We start from the raw sequence: 19,249 nt of genomic DNA on the forward strand, positions 1-19,249 counted from the left end.
AACAATTCTGGAGATGGAAGTTTCAGGATCCCTTCCATAAAGCTCTAAATTCTCCTCACAATTCTCCCTTAAAGTACTTCTGCACAGGGGTCAGAAATCTAGGGACCCACCTTGCACTGACCTTAGTCATTCTCCAAATGTTCATGGAGGATGATTATAACTGTTCCCTCAGATATGTCACATTCCCTAGAGCATGGATAACAAACCTTTTTAAGGGTGTGTGTGCCAAAATTGGTTAAATATTTTAAAAGAGCTACCCTCGCATGCTCCTCAGAATTTTGCACAGTATATTATTATTTTCTCACATCCATTTTACTTGAAAAAAAGCATAACAAAAAAAGAAAAAAAAAAATGAATGAAATAAGACATTATTTCAAAGATGCTTTAATAAAGGTATTAAAATAAAATCCTTCATTAAAAATATAAGATGTTTTGAAGCTTGAATTTTTTTGGGATGCTCTGAATTCTGCATGCTAAAAAAATTTTTAAGCACCACTTTGGGCACACATGCCATGGGTTCACCACCCCTGCCCTAGAGATTTGGGAAACCTTTAAATGTCTGTCATTCAGCACAAGGGTTTCCACAGCTTGGCACATTTCTGGAGTGGTTGCTGTCACAGTCCTTCCTGGACATGGATCATCTTCAATGGATTCTCTATCCCACTTGAATTGTTTTGACCAGAATTTCATTCAAGAATTACTCTGAAGGTGCACAGTTGCCATACACAGTCACCATCCTTTCATGAATTACCTTTGGTCCATTTCTTTTCTTTGGTGAGAAACTTGATGACTGAACAATGCTCCAATTTCAGCAAATCCATAATTTGATACAGAAATCCTCTGTTACAGCAGCACAACCTAAAAACATAGTGGGACCAAAAGTATAGTTCAGATTAAGATATGTAGGAACATGATAAATCATGAATCTCTGAAATATAACTATGAAAAGTACCTTAGGTAGGTAATTTATTGAATGATGTGATTAAACTTGTTCATTGCTTAGTCTCTCTCTCTCTCTCTCTGACACATCTAACTACAGCTACAGTTTGATTAAAATTATTTAATATGTGCAACACTTTTTTTTGTATCTTACATGAACATATTTAATTTTGGAGTAAATATAAACTTGCCTACTAAGCCTGTCATCACACAGCCAATATAATCTGTTATCCTGTGAAGATGAGTTACGGTACCAGGATCCAAAAGTTTGTCCTATATACAGGAAAGTGAAAAGATAAAGATGAAACAAAACTAATATTTCAACTCATTTATAAAAATTGGTAAAAAAAGTTGCCATTAAAGTCAATGTTATGGTCTACAGGAGAAGTGAATTGGCCATGTATCACAATACTAGATACAGTTGAACCTCTTTATAACAACCCTCTTTTTAATGTCCCATATATTCCAACGTCCTATGTGGTTGGTCCCGGCCAATTTCTCATTAACCTAATGCTATGTATTTTATGAACAGTCAATATAACACCCTTCCAATATAACAACTATTTTCTCATTCCCCTGGGGGGGGGTCGTTATATAGAGCTTCTAATTTAATATAGTTCACATAAATTTTATATCTACTAATGCGAATCGGCATAAGCAACAGTAATTTAAGTAACACTATGAGATTATAATACTATACGAAGAAGAGAATATTAACAGTTTGGCATTTAACATGAATAAAATTATCAGATGTGTTTGTATGTCCAAAACGTTTTTACACAGATCAAGACAGCAACTAAAGTGAGTGGAGGTTTATTCACACCATTTATTAAAAACATTAAAAGTACGGCAAGAATCAACCATCCATCAATGAATGCATTTTAATGAAGATTACCTACAGGTTTGAAGGCCCCTTCAGGCAAAAGTGAAAAAGTAATACACATACAAGCTTAATTCAGCTTTCTGGATTTTATTATTGATTTATATATTGTACATTATTGATGTACAATATATATATATATATATAAAAAACTGCTACCATAATTTGTCCACAAAAATGAAAAATAATTAATAATCAACATTATAGCAATAAAATCCACATGCAATCTACCCTTCACCTTGAAAATAGACTGCCCTATGACCACATTGATACATTTACAAATGGAATAAATCACTTACAACCACACAGCTAACAGTGACTTTAATTGCATGCAAAGTATAAAAGTGAAATACCTAAACAATTTGTATCTTTTATAAAAAATAATATATTTTTAATATAAAATATAAAAATATAATATATGAAATTTAAAAAATTTCACATATATATATCTCAGTTGATTTTAGTTGGTGTTATTAAATTAGCAAAATACAATTAAAATGGAGATAAAACCATGCAAGAATTCTTGTTGATTCATAGTGTGGTGTGAAAGAGGAATGCAAAACAACTCTTGTGTATGTACAGGAATCCAGTTCAGCAAAGGTGGATTGCTGGTATGGGTGTGGCATTAGTCTCTATGGTCATAAAGACCTCTACATCATTGGAAATGTGGCTCTGGCTGCAAAGAAATATAGAGGTGAGATCATGTGACCCCATGATCCTGCCCTATACTGGTGCTGTAAGCAAAGAATTCATTCTGAGGGGACAATGATCAACCCCATAGAACACAGCTGATCAACAAAATGTTGAAAGATGAGTGTATAATCCATATGGATTAGCCTACCTACTCCCTTAACATGAATCCAATCAAGCACATCCGGGACAGTCCAAGAAAACATATTGCAGCTCAGCAGAACTGTTCAATGATACTTAATCACACGAAAACAGCAAGTATACAAGTTAGTATGTAGTACATTAGAATTGGGTGCATTCAATTTTCATTTGAAAATTAACTCATTTTTTTCTTTTTCTGTGATTAACAAAAGTGTTATTCATTAATTACTAATTAATCAGCTGATAATATATAAAAGTAATTATTTTCATATCACCGCACATACCTCACAATATAATATTCACTCAGTTTTATAATTTAATACTTGGCTTGATTCCACCCACCCTGGATTTTAATAACAATTGAAATAACATTTATTTCATGATTAATATAAGCAAATAGTAAAAACTCGTGATTTATTTATTTAGTACACTGATAACAAAAAAAGCTCTTCACAAAACAACAACTTGATATGCACAAACCAAGAACATTTCTTTCCTGCATATCCACTATACTGTCCGTTCATTCTTCCAATCAGTGCACACAGCAGCAAACAATATCCAGTGCTTCAGCCACAATATGTATGGGGGGGGGAGAGAAAGAGAGAGAAATAAAGAAATAATTGCTGGATTTCTGTTTTTCCAATTTTAATGAAATCTGGGATGGTTCTTACAATACACAATAGGAACTATACATACATGCAAGTGTGCCAAACAAGAGTGGCAACTAATTCTGCAACAACTCTGACATCCTGAGTTTCAATCCACTGCACATGTGAAACATGTCTCAGTTGCTATGGGCTATATACAGTCTATGTACAATGCCATCCACACTGATGACAAAAATTGTTCCTAACAAGTTTACAGTACTTCACTTCTGATGTGTCACATTCCATTACTGTTCACTTTGAGTTGCTTTGAACATTTGACATAACATTGCTGTCAGATAAAAAAAAAAAAAAAGTTTAGATATAACCTTTACTTTTTAATACTATGTGGCACTCTCTGAAGTACTCTTCTATATATATTTTGTAGATATATTTTTTTTTTTTGAGTAAGATTTGGTGGCCACTAAACTAACTTTATTAGCAGTTAAACTAATTTTAGCATTTTATGTTCAAATAGAAAAATTAACATTAGCAAATTTCAATTTTTTTAGAATGTTTCTTGTATGGTCACTTCTTTTCCCTTAGGGATTTATTTCTATAATGCCAACTTTTATTTTTATTTTTAATGAAAATCCCAAGCATGAAAGGATTAGAACCTTAAGTACTAAACACTGTGCATGGGTTATACACAAAGGAAACAAATTTTTCTTCTGCCTGTGATTCTTTAGAATAACTCTGATAACAAATACAGTGGATTCTGGTTATTTGGGGAACCAGTTAATCGGGGCAGCCGTTTATTTGGGACAAATCTTAAAGAACAGAACCTAATCGAGAAAACAGCTGGGGTTTTCTTTGCTTAATTGGGACAACATACTGTTTAATCAGAGCAAGAGACTGCACCACTCGAGATTACCCTAGGATTGTCTCCGACCATACTACATGGTCCGGTCGTATTTCTGGAGGTCACGATCATAAAACAAAAACAATTAGCAGTCCCCTGTTTATTGTGCTTTTCTCTTAGTGCAGTCTGTTATAAATGGATAGTAAACTCTATCTGACTGAATTTGCGATAATACCGACAGCTGGATTTCTGTGGTTTTTATGTTATTATGGTGAAATGTGTTTTCCCTTCCATGAAATCTTCAATCATATAAAAAACATAAATAAATTTTCAGAATCTTCTCTTCATTCCTATTTTTTAAGCTTTGTAACTTGTTACTCCATTCTCACTTGTGCGTATCATGTTAGTTGCAATTTGGGCATGCCATGTTCTTTGTTATTGCTTGCTTATCTTATTTTCAAATTTTAACCCTCACCTCCCAAAATGTCAGTGAACAGAAATAAACTAGTTAGTATGTACATACTACAGTATGTATTAATTAAGCTTTGCATGTAAGCGTAAATTTATTTTTATTTTGCTAACCTGTGGAAAATATTCTTCTGATTTTCACATATCATTTAATTTTTTTAATTGCTAAGGTAATAAAGTGTAAATTTGTGCTTAATATATCTTTACTTTTATAGCCTGTGGATAACATTCCACTTATTTTTGCTAATTAAAATATTGCTGTTTAATTAATAGAATTAAAATTCAATTCACAAATGTGATCACAATGACCGGCGCTTACTACATATCGTATTTGTTATTTGGTTTTTTTTTTAGGAGCATTAGCAACTAAGGCCATATTGCTCTGGGATATGCGGTGGTCATTCCCTGACCTTTCCACATCCTCCGTATTTGGTGGTGACGGGCTTGAACCCCAGTCTAATCAAGAAGCGTGTACTACGCACTGCTGCTCCTTCCCACCTGGCTACGGAGACACCCTACATATCGTATAGTGAACGGTACTTTACTATGGCGAGTCTGTCGTAACATGATTTGATCGTACAGAGAATCAATCATAAAGCGGGGTCCACTGTATTTTTAACTATTTACGTGAAACTTCGCATAATTGGGGCAACTGCTTAATTGGGTCAAAATGCACTAGTCCTGATGTGCCCCAAATAACCGGAATCCACTGTATGTTACTTGAGAGAAGATTCTTACTGATAAAACATTTCATTTCCATGTATTTCATGTTTAAACTGTCATCTGGAAGAATGCAAATTTAATTTGAAAATTTCAAAAGGCCAACTTATCCTGTGTTTAACTTAGTTTCCATAAGAACGAATCACACTAAATCCAGAAAAGCTTTTATATTCAACTGATATGGAATAACTGTTATTTATAGTTAAAACATCTTTTGATTTTAAACTCCTGATAATATAGTTAATAATATATCCATTTAACACTTTCTCTTCTCTCTTTAGCCTTGTTTTTCTGAGTGTCTCTGGTGGTTGCTCACATTATCAAAGTCTACTTTCGTGTGAAAATGTGAATGTGGTCAATCTCAGTAACAACAATGGAAGAAAAAGGTAAACTTAATGTTAAATATAAAAAAAACACATTTTAAACTAAACAAAATTACATTTTAGAAGTTAACAATAACAAATTGTATAATATTTCAAAAGTATTCATTATAAAAAATGTGATTGGTACAATAAAACAATGTCTTTCCATCTTTTCTAGGATTTCATTTTTAATTAAAGAATGTTTATAACATAGGAAAATTAAAATTAGCATATCATCAGTATTCTACGCTAAGATACCTTTTGAATAAAATAAGCACACACGCTGCACAGACGCTCTAACAAAAAACAAAAGGTTGTCTCCCTCAAACCTAGCAAAAACAAATTCTATATTCTAATTAACACAAATAGCTCTAAACATTACACAAGTTTCATTAAAAACTTTGTCCCAACTTATGGTTTTGTTGCACACCTATTCAAAAAAAAAAGTTACATAAATTAAAGCATGGGATGAAAACCACCTAGGTGCATTTTGACCATTCTGGGAAACTTTACTGTTTCTAACCCGTCTTTCCAATCCTCTTCTACTGAGGAGTATATGGGGAACAGGATTTTTTTTTTTTTTTTTTTTAATATATATAAAATATTTTTGTGGTGGGATATAATTTTCCCACCAATAAAACAGATCACAGAATTACAAAAATAACAAGGAACACAATAATTTTGAGCACATTTTATGAGAAAGCAAGTTTGTCCATATTTTAACTTCACTGATATTTAAGTCATAACACACTGAGCAACAGAATTTTATTCAGTTTACTTACAGGTATTTTCTTCTGAGTAACAAGTACAGCTGTATCTTTTCCTTTCAATCCTATTGAGGTTAATCCACCTTGATTAATAGCTTTAAAAGCATATTCTAAGAAAGAAAGAAAGAAATAAAGGGATGATCAAAATAACATAACACTAATTATTTAACTACCAGCTGATAACGGCAATAAATATTTCAACTTAATTCTATTAAGCTGTGTCTTCACCAAAATGAACATAGGATAAAAAAAAGTACTAGGGCTCAATTTTTAGAAATATCTGAACACAAATAAGAAAAATTTTATTTTATCACCCAGGATGCCTACATTTTTTACAGTACACGTGGAAAGGTTTACATTTACTCTGTTGTTGACAGTAAGTAATTTCATATTACTGAATGTTAACATATTTTTTGAACAAGGAGCTTGCATAAAACTGGTTTTTTCCTTCTTTTTTTAAAATCAGCCTTAGAGACTGGAAAATGACAGTTGAAGCATACAGTGAAAAAAATTTATCAAGAGATAGGACAATTAAATGATTTGAGAAAATAATGCTTATCTTTTTCTGTCATGACTGTCTGTGGACACTTTTGTTTCTCCTGTCACAACAAAAGAACTATGTTTAGCAATAACCATGTTGTAGTAGTAGTGGCATGTGATGCAAGAAAGCAAGTGTATGAGCTCATGCAGCATCATCCAGAAAAAAAAAAAAAAAAAAATTACACCATTCCCTCCAAATGCCTGTCCAGTTCCTCCTTAAATTTATTCAACCTATCAACTTCCACAACGACAGATGGAAGTTTGTTCCAGCAATTAACCACCCACTGGCTAAAGGCAAATTTCCACACATCTATTCTACGTCTGTCCTTTCTTAATTTGAATTTATGCCCCCTTAGGTTCATAATCTGAACAAGTAGAAGGATCCCATCAGAATTCAGCATGCTCAACCCATTCAAGGCCTTATACACCTCAATCAGATCACCACACAGGTGCCTAGTCTCCAGCCACTGCAATTTGCAGTGGCTTAAGCCTCTCTTGGTAAGAGGATCCCTTCATTCCCCTCACCAATCTTGTTGCCCTTCTCTGTACACGCTCAAGTAAATCTACATCCTTCCTAAAATGAGGCCTCCAGACCTGTACACAGTACTCAAGGCGTGGCCTGACCATTGCCTTATACAGAGGGATAATCACCACCTTTTCCCTGCTAGCAAAATTCCTATATATCATTGACAATACCCCATGACCTGCCCTGGCAGCCTGTCTGCATTGCTCAGAAAACTTCATATCTGACTGCACAATTACACCCAGGACTTTTTCATTTTCTACCACCTTAAGTGTAGTACCACACAGTTGGTACGTTTCTCTGGGGCTACTTCTACCCATATGCAGTACTTTGCATTTGTCAAGGTTAAACTTCAGTTGCCACTTCTTAGCCCATCTGCCCAAATTATCTAGATCCTGTTGCAGTAGTACACTGCCATTACTGTCATTCACGACCATGCCAACCTTTGTATCATCTGCAAACTTCGACATTAAGCCTGGTATACCTTCATCAATATCATTGATAAATATACAAAACAACAGTGGACCCAACACCGAACCCTGTGGGACTCCACTAATAACATTAGTCCACGAAGAGCAGCACTCATTGATTACCACCCTCTGTCTTCTCCCACTTAATCATCCTTTTATCCATTGCAGCAACTTACCCTTAATACCATTCTGCTCCAATTTGCATAATTGTCTTCCATGCTCAACAGTGTCAAAAGCTTTCCTGAAATCCAAGTATATGATATAAAAATTATATTTTGCATCGGGTTCCTTTGTAACCACATCATAATATCCTATCAAATTTGTCAGACAAGACTTCCCCTTAACAAACCCATGCTATGTCTGAATTATTTATTTATTTTTTTATGTGAAGCAGTCTTGACTAGATGGTCCTGCAATGAATCTTTAACCAGTGAATCCATTATTTTACCCGGAACAGAAGTTAAACTAACTGGTCTGTAATTACTCATGTCACCCTTCGATCCCCCTTTGTGAATTGGGGATACATTTGCACATCTCCAGTCCGTGGGAACCTCCCCTGAGTCCAAGGATGCTCTCATAATTACGGCTAAGGGTTTGCTTAGTTGCTTTGCCGCCTCCTTTAATATAACTGGATAGATCCCATCCACCCCAGGTGCTTTTCTTATGTTTAACTTCAACAATTTCTCCTCCACTTTGCTCGCAGTTATTACAAAATCATTAAGTATCCTGCTTCAATTTGATAACCTTCTGCCATTTTGAAACCTTAATAATTCCTCACATGTGAATGTAGATGCAAAGTACTCATTCAGTTTGTTTGCTATCTGAGCAGGATCATCAACAGTAGAACCATCGATGTCAAGGGGACCAATCAGATTCATCCCCTTCCTTTTAGAGTTTATATAAGTAAAGAAATCCTTGCTGTTTTTCTTAGCATCTTTTGCCATGAGTTGACAACTCATGTTTATCCATGAGTTGATCTGTTATGTCAAAATGATATTAGTATATGTGGGTTGCAGAGTTTGGAAACTAGACACCTTAGAGGAGATTTGATTGAGGTGTTTAAAGCTCTGAGAGGCATCAGTAAAATGAATGAGGACAAAATTTTCAAGATTATAAATGATGCTAGAACTAGGGGACATAAATTCAAGTTACGGGGGGGGAAATGTTTAGATTGGACTGCAGGAAGTTTTATTTTAGCCAGCGAGTTATAAATTACTGGAATAAGTTGCCTTCACGGGTGGTAGAGGCCGACAGTTTGGGGAAATTCAAAGGTCATCTGGATAGTACTTTCGGGTAAGGGAAGCACATAGGATGATAGGTTTAATTTCCTTTTTATTTTTTTTATTTATTAATTATTATTATTTATTTATTTATTTATTTATTTTTTGTTTTTATCATTGTTTTGTTCGGATTTTTTTTTTTTTTGGCTGGTGCAGCATAAGCCATAGGCTTTCTTGCACCATGCGGCCGTTACTAATACTAATACTAGTAACTAACATTGCCCATCAGGTAAATTTATTATTCATTAAAAACTCAAAGGCATGGTTGTGACCAGTTTCAGTTCTATTTAGGCCCCTCATCAGACAACAGGTAGCCTCAATTAGCAACTTGGTGCTGAACAGTGAATAAATGTATAGAATGTAAATAAACAGCCAACAGTGTTTGGGAGAAAATCTTCCAATTGAAAATGTAACTTTTGTTGCAGTATAATAAATCCCTATTAGTGAGTTGCATTGGCTCAATGCAGCAATTTAGTAAGTGCAGTAATATTTCTGGGTGATGTTATTAGATTATAAATAATAGTTACTTTAGGTCAACTTGTAAATAAACAGTCATTTCTAAAGAGACTAAGCCCAAGCCCTGTTACTGTCACAGAAGGAACTGTCTGGGGATACTTTTGTCCCCAGACAGTCACAACAGAAAAACAATGCAGTGCAGTGCAGCATTATTTTCTCAAACTATTTCAATAGCTATGTTGAAACTTCACTGGTTCCTTACTAAATTGCTGCATTGGGCGACCACAGTCTACTAACGGGGGCTTTATTATACATGTGAAAAGTTACATATGCAATCAGAAGTTTTTCTTCAGAACATGCTTGTCTGCTCATTTAGATTATATTCAATTCAGTGAATACATGTACTTTTTGGCCTTATCTTGAATAGCAAGTTTTTGTCAGAAGGTGATTATATAAGGAAAACAAGTAATATAAAAAAAAAAAATTTTAAAGTCAATTCCTACTTAGGTCAACAAAGAAAAATTTTATTTTAGTTACTTTTTATTAAATAATTACAATTAATATAAATATGTATATACATATGACAGAATCACAATATTAAGTGGCAAAATAGAAAGTGAATTTCCTTGCAGTTTTCCATTTTCCTTTCTATATATGGTGTTGGACTATTATTTTTATTCACATGTTTCATTTTCCATTTTGTTCCCTCCTTGACTCAGACTAGAACCCAGAATGAATAAAGAATCTGAAAAAGAAATTTTTTTCCAGCGATCTACACGCTTCGCCACTGACGGTATTTATTCCTAAATTTATATCCTGCTAAATATCTTATATAAGAGAAATTTTTTTCTCCCATATAAAACTAAATTTAATTAATTAAATTTAATTAATGAATTAATATTTGAAAAAACTGTATTAATATCAAATGTCATCCACTACAAGTTTAAAAATGTATTTGAACTTGAGTGGATGAATAACAAAAATTTATCAAAAAATTATTAATTTTCGCAAGAATTGAACTCTCATTCTTCACCTTCACGTGAAAAATACTGAAATCCTTGCATTTTACCGATTGAGCTACTGCCTGTTGATTTCAATTTTATTCCTAAATTTATATCCTGCTAAATATCTTATATAAGAGAAATTTTTTTCTCCCATATAAAACTAAAATTAATTAATTAAATTTAATTAATGAATTAATATTTGAATAAACTGTATTAACATCAAGTGTCATCCACTACAAGTTTAAAAAAATTTATTTGAACTTTAGTGGATGAATAAAAAGTATTTTATTAACGATTGAAAATTTGAACAAGATATATAAATATATATAGGGAGAGTGTGAACTAATAGTAGGAATTGAATGAAGAGCAATATACTGTAATTCCAGTAAAGCCACTTGTGACAATCTGCCAAATTTCATTTAAAGAACATTTTGAGTAAGTGAGAGAGCAAGAGAGACACCTGAGACAATGAGAAATGGTGTTCCTTTGGGTTGCATATATGTATGCTATGGTTAGACCTGTGAGGAGTGGAATGGTCAAAAACAGTCTGCCAAATTTGGATAATTGGCAGATATGGGTATGCAACCCATCTGGACTTGGCTATTTCAAATCATAAAGGGGGAGGTTTCACTTATAAGAACAGGAAGTTCCAAGACCGGTGGAACTTCCTGTTCCACCATCATATCATATATAGAGGCAGAATTGAACATTCTGCCTCTATATATGATAAACAGCTTTTGCTTGCCCTAAGTGATTTAAACAAGTTAGAGAGGATTGAGTAAATACTCCAAATTTACTGCATTCAATTTTTATTATCGTCCACAACCTCTTCAGGAGTAATATTTATTAAAAATAGTGTCAGCAACAACCAACTACTCATGTAATGTTCATTTAAATAGATACTCTGCTAAAATTTTAATCATTATGAAATGAACCTGTTTGGTCCAAACACTAATTTTAAATCTACAGTATCTATCAATAAATGACAGGATCAATTAATGTATAATAGCAGTTATGGTTTAGTTTACCAGAGCTTTTTATCAATTATATACAGCAGACTCTCGATTAACCAGGACACTTCAAGACTAAAAATTTAAAAAAAAAAAAAAAAAAAAAAAGCCAGAAATCAAAAAAATTCAAGTAATAACTAGAATAGGTATAAACAGATATTTTGCAAGTCGTAAATAAGCGACAAGCAGCATTATAAGTTGTCATTGGAGATTAGTGTACCTATTATCTTGCAATCCTCGTTGTCTTCACACCCTCCGCTCAAAAAAAAAAAAAAAAAAGAGAGAGAGCCCAAATGTTTACTTTGTTTTAGTGCATCGCGTTTATTGTTGTGTTCCATTGCAGTGCAAAACGACAAATTGTTTCGTTATTTATGTCAGGGATGTCGGATTTTTTTTTTTTTTTGTTTAGAAATCGCGAAAATGATGGGTAAACACAAAAGAGTTGCGTTTTCAGCTAAACAAAAACTTGAAATTATTCAAAAGTTCCAAACGGAATCATTACAATAAGGATGTATGAAAATGGCCAAATGTTAACAAGTATCGCGCAGAATTCAGATTTGTCAATAACAATATAGTAGCAATATGTTATTAGTCATTCCCGAGTTACGTAAAACTCGATGAAGTAAGAAGTTCTGGAACGTATATCTTACATATGTCGGGACTTCTGTATTTTTGGATTAAGCGGGAAATCGATTATCCGGGATTTGTTTTTTACCATCTATCCCAGAAAATCGAGAGTCTACTGTATAAGTAATAGTCTATTGTGTGTGAACAATTTTTAATTATTGCAGTGTGTTTTTCAACCTTTTTGAATAACAATGCACTCTGAAGTGCGTCAAAATTTTGCAGAACACCATATGTACAAATATGCATCTTTTTAAATATAATTTTTTGTTCACACACCAATGCTTTTAAAAAAGCTTTGTATTCATGACTAGAAACAAAATAATTCAGATTAATTATATCAAAAGAATTTGTTTTTACTATACACTGTATATACATTATATATTATTAGTAGTGGCAAATAAGGTAAGGAAGCACATTTATACAGCCATCAACAACAAAAACACTGCCCACTCCACTGTACTCCTCTCAAACTTGTCAAATCTTTCCTTAAATTTATTCAAACTACTCACTTCTCGAACACGACAGAAGTTTGTTGCAATAATCATATACTCTCCAGCTGAATGCATTTTTGCTCATCTATCCTGTGACCATTCTTTTTCACTAACTTTAGATCCCTTACATTATCATACAAGAAAGAATAAGGGCACCATCATCTGCATTTAGTATACACAATCCATTTAAAACCTTGAACAGGTGGTAATTGTATACCCCTGTTTGCTATAAACAGTCAAGTAGAACCTTACAGGTAACCAACTCCTCCCCCCCCCTGGAAAAAGTTTTTGGGGGGTTTTTTTGGGTGTGTTAACATATGTGCATAATGTGTCTATTGTGTATTTGGGCTTTTAAAATGATTTGTCAAGCCAGTCCAAATTTCATTAAAATCTGATCAATAGAAATTCATCAAATTATTACTTCATATTACTTCAACTTCCCATGTGACTTCCAGTGGATGGAATTCCATGAAATTTTTATATTTAGCTCTTTCTATCAATGGGCACTGTTCATGAACTAATGTTCTCCAGGGTTTAGTGGTAGGTCCATTGTTGTTTTCAATATTTATCAATAATATTGATGAAAGCAAATAAATCAGGCTTAACATCTAAGTTTGCAGATGATACAAAGGTTGGCAGGGTGGTTACAACAGCCACCAGGGTGAGCTTCTGAACAAGATCTATGAAAATTCGGTTGATGGGCTGAGAAATGACAATTGAAGTTTAACATTGACAAATGCACATAGGTAGCAGTAACCCAAGAGTAACTGATCAATTGTCCTGTACTACACTCAGAGTAATGGAAATTTTAAGACTTGGGGGTGATTGTGCAGTCAGATATTAAATTCTCTGAGCAGTGCTGCTGCTCAGTGCAACATGCTGCCAGGACAGCTCATGGGGTTTTGTAAATGATGTACAGAAACTTCTAGCAAGGATAAGGAAGTGATTATCCCTTTGTATAAGGCCATGGTTAGGCTGCATCTTGCGTACTATATATAGGTCTGAAAACCTCACTTTAGAAAGGATATAGCTCTGCTGGAACGGGTGCAAAGAAAGGCAACCAGAGTGGTGAATTAAACAAAAGGGTGCGTTTACCTAGAAAGGCTGCAAATTGCAACATCTCAAAAAGAGGCACCTGCAGGGAGATCTGACTGAGGTGTTTAGAGCCTTGAACGGATTGAGCAAGCTGAATGTTAATGGTATTCTTCCACTTGCTGAGACTACACATGGGGTATAAATTCAAGTTGAGGAAGGATAGTTGCAGGAAAGATGTGTGGAAGTTTGTCATCAGCCAAGGGATGGTTGGTTACTGGGAACAGGTTTCCATCTGTTGTTGTGGAAGTGGATGGGTTGAATAAATTCAAGGGAGAACTAGATAAATTCTTATAAGGTGCAGATGGGCAAACTGCTTTTTTTTTTTTTTTTTTTTTGTGGCTGATACTGTATAAGCTTGCTTTCTTGCTTCATTTGCCATTACTACTACTACTACTTACTTCACCCTTTGACCCTGCCCTTTTGTGAACTAAACAAAAATCATGCCCCAGATTCAGCTATAAAGTAGCAGGCTCAAAGTACGGGACTGCTATAGGCCAGGAAAGTAAACTGAAGGGGCATTCTCCTATGATATCATGGCCTTACAAAATGTGCAGTTCTGTGACGTTAACAAAACTATCTGGAACGGAGCTTGATACAGCCAATGGGGATGTCTGTGTGTGTGTGTGTGTGTGTGTGTGTGTGTGTGTGTGTGTGTGTGTGTGTGTGTGTGTGTGTGTGTGTGTGTGTGTGTGTGGTGCAAAGAATGTGAGAAACCTAAGTGCAAACTCAGCATTCTGATGGGAGTTTATAAGAGCATGAAGAATAGGGTGGGTGCATTTGAAAGAATTAAAATGGGGACTCATCAAGCTCTCAGCTGCCCAACCCAATGCCAGAGTTTGCAGTAATCCCCAAAATGGGATGTTCTGGTCCTACAGGAGATAGTTATTAGTAGTTACTCTATTGTCAGAATATTGGGAAATATAATGTGCAAAAAAGGATAGGTGGAATAGGAACAGGTATGTCTGCAAGCACAAAAATAAATGATATTGTAGAGAAGATATCTTTAAGGACACAAAAGGTGATATTGTTGTACATGTTGGCACTAATGATATTAAGCGTAGGAGATCTGAGGACTTAATTAACAAATACAAGGTAAAGTTGGGGAAAAGTTGTGAGTTAAGATTAAATTTGTAAGTGTCTTCATTTCTGCCCAGACAAGTTAGGAGGGTGCACATGTTGAGAGCCATGTCAATCAGATCAGCCCTGGAGAAACTGTGCAGGCTCACAGAGTAGAATTTTTCCAGCATGGTCTGTGCTTGTTAATAGGAGATTTTTTTTTTTTTTCAGGGATGGGATACACTTAAATAGAAGGGGGTACAAAGATATCTGATGATCCATCAATGCAATATCGGGTGAACTGCTAGCTTGGTTGGAGATAGATTAACTAGAATGGCAGGCAGAGGTAAAAGTTGTTGTTGTTATTTAGGAGCATTAGCAACTAAGGCCACATTGCTCCGAGGATATGCGGTGGTCATTCCCTGACCTTTCTGCATCCTCCGTATTTGGTGGTCACGGGCTCGAACCCCGGTCTAATCAAGAAGCATGTGCTACGCACTGCTAGCAGAGGTAAGTGATTCTTGCATCTTCTATTGGAATATGCAGCAGACTGGAAAGCAATGTGTCGTCGGAGATTAAGTTATGCTGTAGGGCATCATGGAAAAAGTAAAGAAATGAGCTTTGTTAAATAACTAAGAGCAAGAAGAGGTGCATATATACTTGCATATACCTAACGTTAGAATGATAGTAAATAAATTTGATGAATTCAAAGTACTGATTAAATCATCAAATGCAGATGCTACAGCTATTGGAGAAATAGTGTCACTTAGACATAAGGGATACATAATTTGATTATGGAAATATAATCTGTACAGAAAGGAGAGACAAGACAGGAGAAAGGGTTATGCTCTTAGAAATAAAAAATAAATCTAAGGCAGAACTAGCAGAAATCGGTGGACAGTGCAATGCTGAGTCAATCTGTATTGTACATAAGCACTGGAAAAACAAAAATGAGAGTAAAGGTGTGCTATAGGCATAATAACTAAGATGAGTATAACAAAAAACTATACAGAGAAAAACAGAGTGGGACAGTGAATCAATGTCTTACATGGGGGAAGTTCAACTTGCAGTTTGGTCACACACACACTACTTTTGTGGATTTACTGGATGACTGTTTTCTACAGCAGCATGTTAGAGAAGCAACCAGAGGGAGTAATAGTCTTGATCTGATTATCAATAGTAATTCTTGATGCATTACAAATCTGCAGGTAAAAGAACCACTGGGTGGCAGTGATCACAGTGTACTGATGTGAGATTTACTTAAAGACAACTTCTGTCAAGGGAAAAGCTTTTGCAAGGATGACTACAGTGGTCTCAGAGAGTTTATAAAATCCCTGCAGTAGGACCAACTGATATTACCCACTGCAAATTCTAAATGGCAATCATTCAGGAAAGTAATTACAGAAGCTACTAGGCTTTTCACACCAACTAAGAAATACTATTTAAGGCTTACACCAAAATGGATGCAAGATAAGTTTTGTGGAAGAGAAAAATGCTTGGGATGCACATAAATTAAAAGGCGACATTAGAAGGAAGAGGTGAATCACATTGGTCCACTTGGTGTCGATGGTTTAACTCTTGATGATCCTGCTCAGATTGCTGACAAACTGAATAGATATTCTGCATCTACATTCACACGTCAGGAATTCTTTACAGAATGGGATGCCAGACGTTTTTCAAACTCTAACAGGGAGCTAAATGATTATGTGAAAACTGAGAGGAAAGTGGAAGAGAAATTATTGAAACTAAACATAAAAAAGGCACCTGGGGTGGAAGCAATCTGTTCAATTACAGCCACTCCCGACTTATGTAAGGGTTACATTCTGTGGAACTCTACGTAAGTCGAAATTTATGCGAATTGTAATTTCCTTAACTGCTTATGCAGGACTCGCAACTATTTGTGCTGAATTTGATTGAAGCAAAAAAGAAATGTTCGACGAACATGTAAATAGAATTATTTATTAAATTTTTTTATCTCATGCGGAGGAAAAATTACAAAAGTGCACAAAATTACAAGTGTGCAATTACAAAAATTTTACATTAATTTTGTGGAAACCAGTGCGATGCTTGAACCTATTAAACCACCCGTTGCCACAACTTGGGGTTCATCATACTTATCCTTAATATCTTCATAAATACTTCTTGCTTTTGCTTGAATGGCTATTAGACTCAGGGGGCACTCGCTTCTGAATCCGATTTTCCATCCACATTATTAATAACTTTTTCCATCTTCGATATAGCACTTGAATGCTGTTTTGTGATCACTGCTGTTGATCTTAAATCTACTGATCCTTTAACATGTTCTTTTATACGCACACTGTCCTTTAAAATAATATTCACTGTTGAAGCAGTGAGACTTAATTCCTGTGCAATATATGACAAAGTTTGTCCTACTCTGTACTTCTTAATCATTTTCCTCTTAATTTTTAAATCAATTTTTCTTTGTTTTCTAGCACTGCCACAACTTGCACTTTCCATTGATCACTTTCTCTTCATCATTGTAATAAGTAAAAGATATTTCTTGGTTAAATGTCTAAGAGTACGAAGGAGTTTATTTATGCATGGGTAATGCACACATATCATTTCTACTACCAAGGTAGTTTTAATTATATCTCATATTGTGAATACCTTCACAACGAGTTGCCATGGTACTGCACTACCGCGAATATGTAACACCAACTATGGAGAAGACTAATGCACACACTCAGCAGATACCACTACCATCTGGGTGGTAGTGGTACAGCCCAGAATAAGTAACAGTAGTCTTCTCCATAGGTGAAGCGTTACTAATTCGAGGTAGTGCAATACCATGGAAACTTGTTGTGAAGGTATTCACAATATGAAATACCGTATAATTAAAATGATGCATTAAAACGACCTAGGTAGTAGAAATGGAGTGTGTGTGTGTGTGTGTGTGTGTGTGTGTGTGTGTGTGTGTGTGTGTGTGTGTGTGTGTGTGTGTGTGTGTGTGTGTGTGTGTGTGTGTGTGTGTGTGTGTGTGTGCGCGCGCGTGTGCGCGCGCATTACCCATGCATAAATAAACTCCATTGTAATAAGTAAACAGGAATGAAGATTTCAGTGAAGGGGAAACACATTTCATCAAAATAACTTAAAAACCCACACAATTCTAGTTATCGGTATTATCGCAAATGCAATAAGATCAAGTTTACTACCAATTTATAATAGATTTCACTAACAGAAAAGCCCAATAAACCAGAAATTACAAATTGTTTTTAATTTTTTTTACAGAACACATAATAAAGATGAAAGCATAGTGCATTCTCTGACTGGACCATGTAACCCTTCCTCAATAGTAGCGTTTGTAAATGTGTTGGCCATGTGTTTTGTTTTTGCATCCTTTACTTAAAAGTAATTTTTGTTGTGTGTTTTGACACAAATTTATATAAAATCAACACAATTTCCATTATAAAAATGACCTTTTAGAGAGGTAAATTTAATTTAGTTATATAGTGAAATTTTCAACTTCTGAAGTTTTGGAACGAATTACCAAAAAAAAAAGAAAAAAAAAAACAATGTGTTATTGGGTTCACATTATGATATTTTAACGATACACCCATTTATTCCTAAGGAATTCAAAATATGTTTCCATATATTTTTCAGTTTGCACCGGCCAGAAAAAACTTACATAAAGTCAAATTTACACAAGTCAAGTATTAAGCAAGTCGGGGAGTGCCTGTATATTAAGAGAAGGAGCAAAAGAGGTAACCAAACCCTTAGCCATAATTATGAGAGTATCCACCTCAGATGCCCTTTTTTGCATGAATGTAACCCAATTTTATAAAGGGGAATCAAAAGGTGAATGAGTAATTACAGACCGGTTAGCTTTTGTTCCAGGGAAAATAAGTCACTGGTTAAAGAAGTAATGCTGGATCATCTAAGCAGGAATGCAATTATACCGCAGTCACAGTAAGGATTTGTTAAGCAGAGATCTTGTCTAATTGGATACTATGATGCAGTCACAAAAGAACTGGATGTAAAAAAATTTTTATATCACATATTTGGATTTCAGGAAAGCTTTTGATACTGTTGCACATAAAAGAATGCTGGATGGACTGAAGCAATGTGGCATTAAGGGCAAGTTATTGCTACGGATAAAGGGATAGCTGAGTGAGAGAAGACAGAGTTATTACTAGGCACTGCTTTTTCTGGACAAATGTTATCAGTGGAGTCACCCAGGTTCTGATGCTGGGCCCACTGTTGTGTTCTATATTTATTAATGATATTTATAAAGGTATATCAGGTGTAACACCTAAGTTTGAAGAT

The 19,249-nt window shown here is 34.7% G+C and overlaps 1 protein-coding gene across 1 annotated transcript in view; it reads right to left on the reverse strand.

Annotated features, from left to right (window-relative positions):
• LOC150084905 (proteasome subunit alpha type-6-like) overlaps window positions 1-19,249 on the reverse strand; it is a 67,137-nt gene that overhangs the window by 37,296 nt on the left and 10,592 nt on the right. Inside the window, exons 2-3 of the mRNA XM_090375632.1 lie at window positions 6,429-6,523; window positions 1,131-1,212 (exon numbers count right to left, since the gene is read on the reverse strand). Coding sequence (XP_090231758.1) covers window positions 1,131-1,212; window positions 6,429-6,523 — 177 coding nt within the window. The remainder of the gene's footprint in view (window positions 1-1,130; window positions 1,213-6,428; window positions 6,524-19,249) is intronic.

This window comes from Mastigoproctus giganteus, chromosome 6 (assembly GCF_048544385.1).
Source record: "Mastigoproctus giganteus isolate SK-2022 chromosome 6, ASM4854438v1, whole genome shotgun sequence".
In the NCBI taxonomy this organism is placed as follows: Eukaryota; Metazoa; Arthropoda; class Arachnida; order Uropygi; family Thelyphonidae; genus Mastigoproctus; species Mastigoproctus giganteus.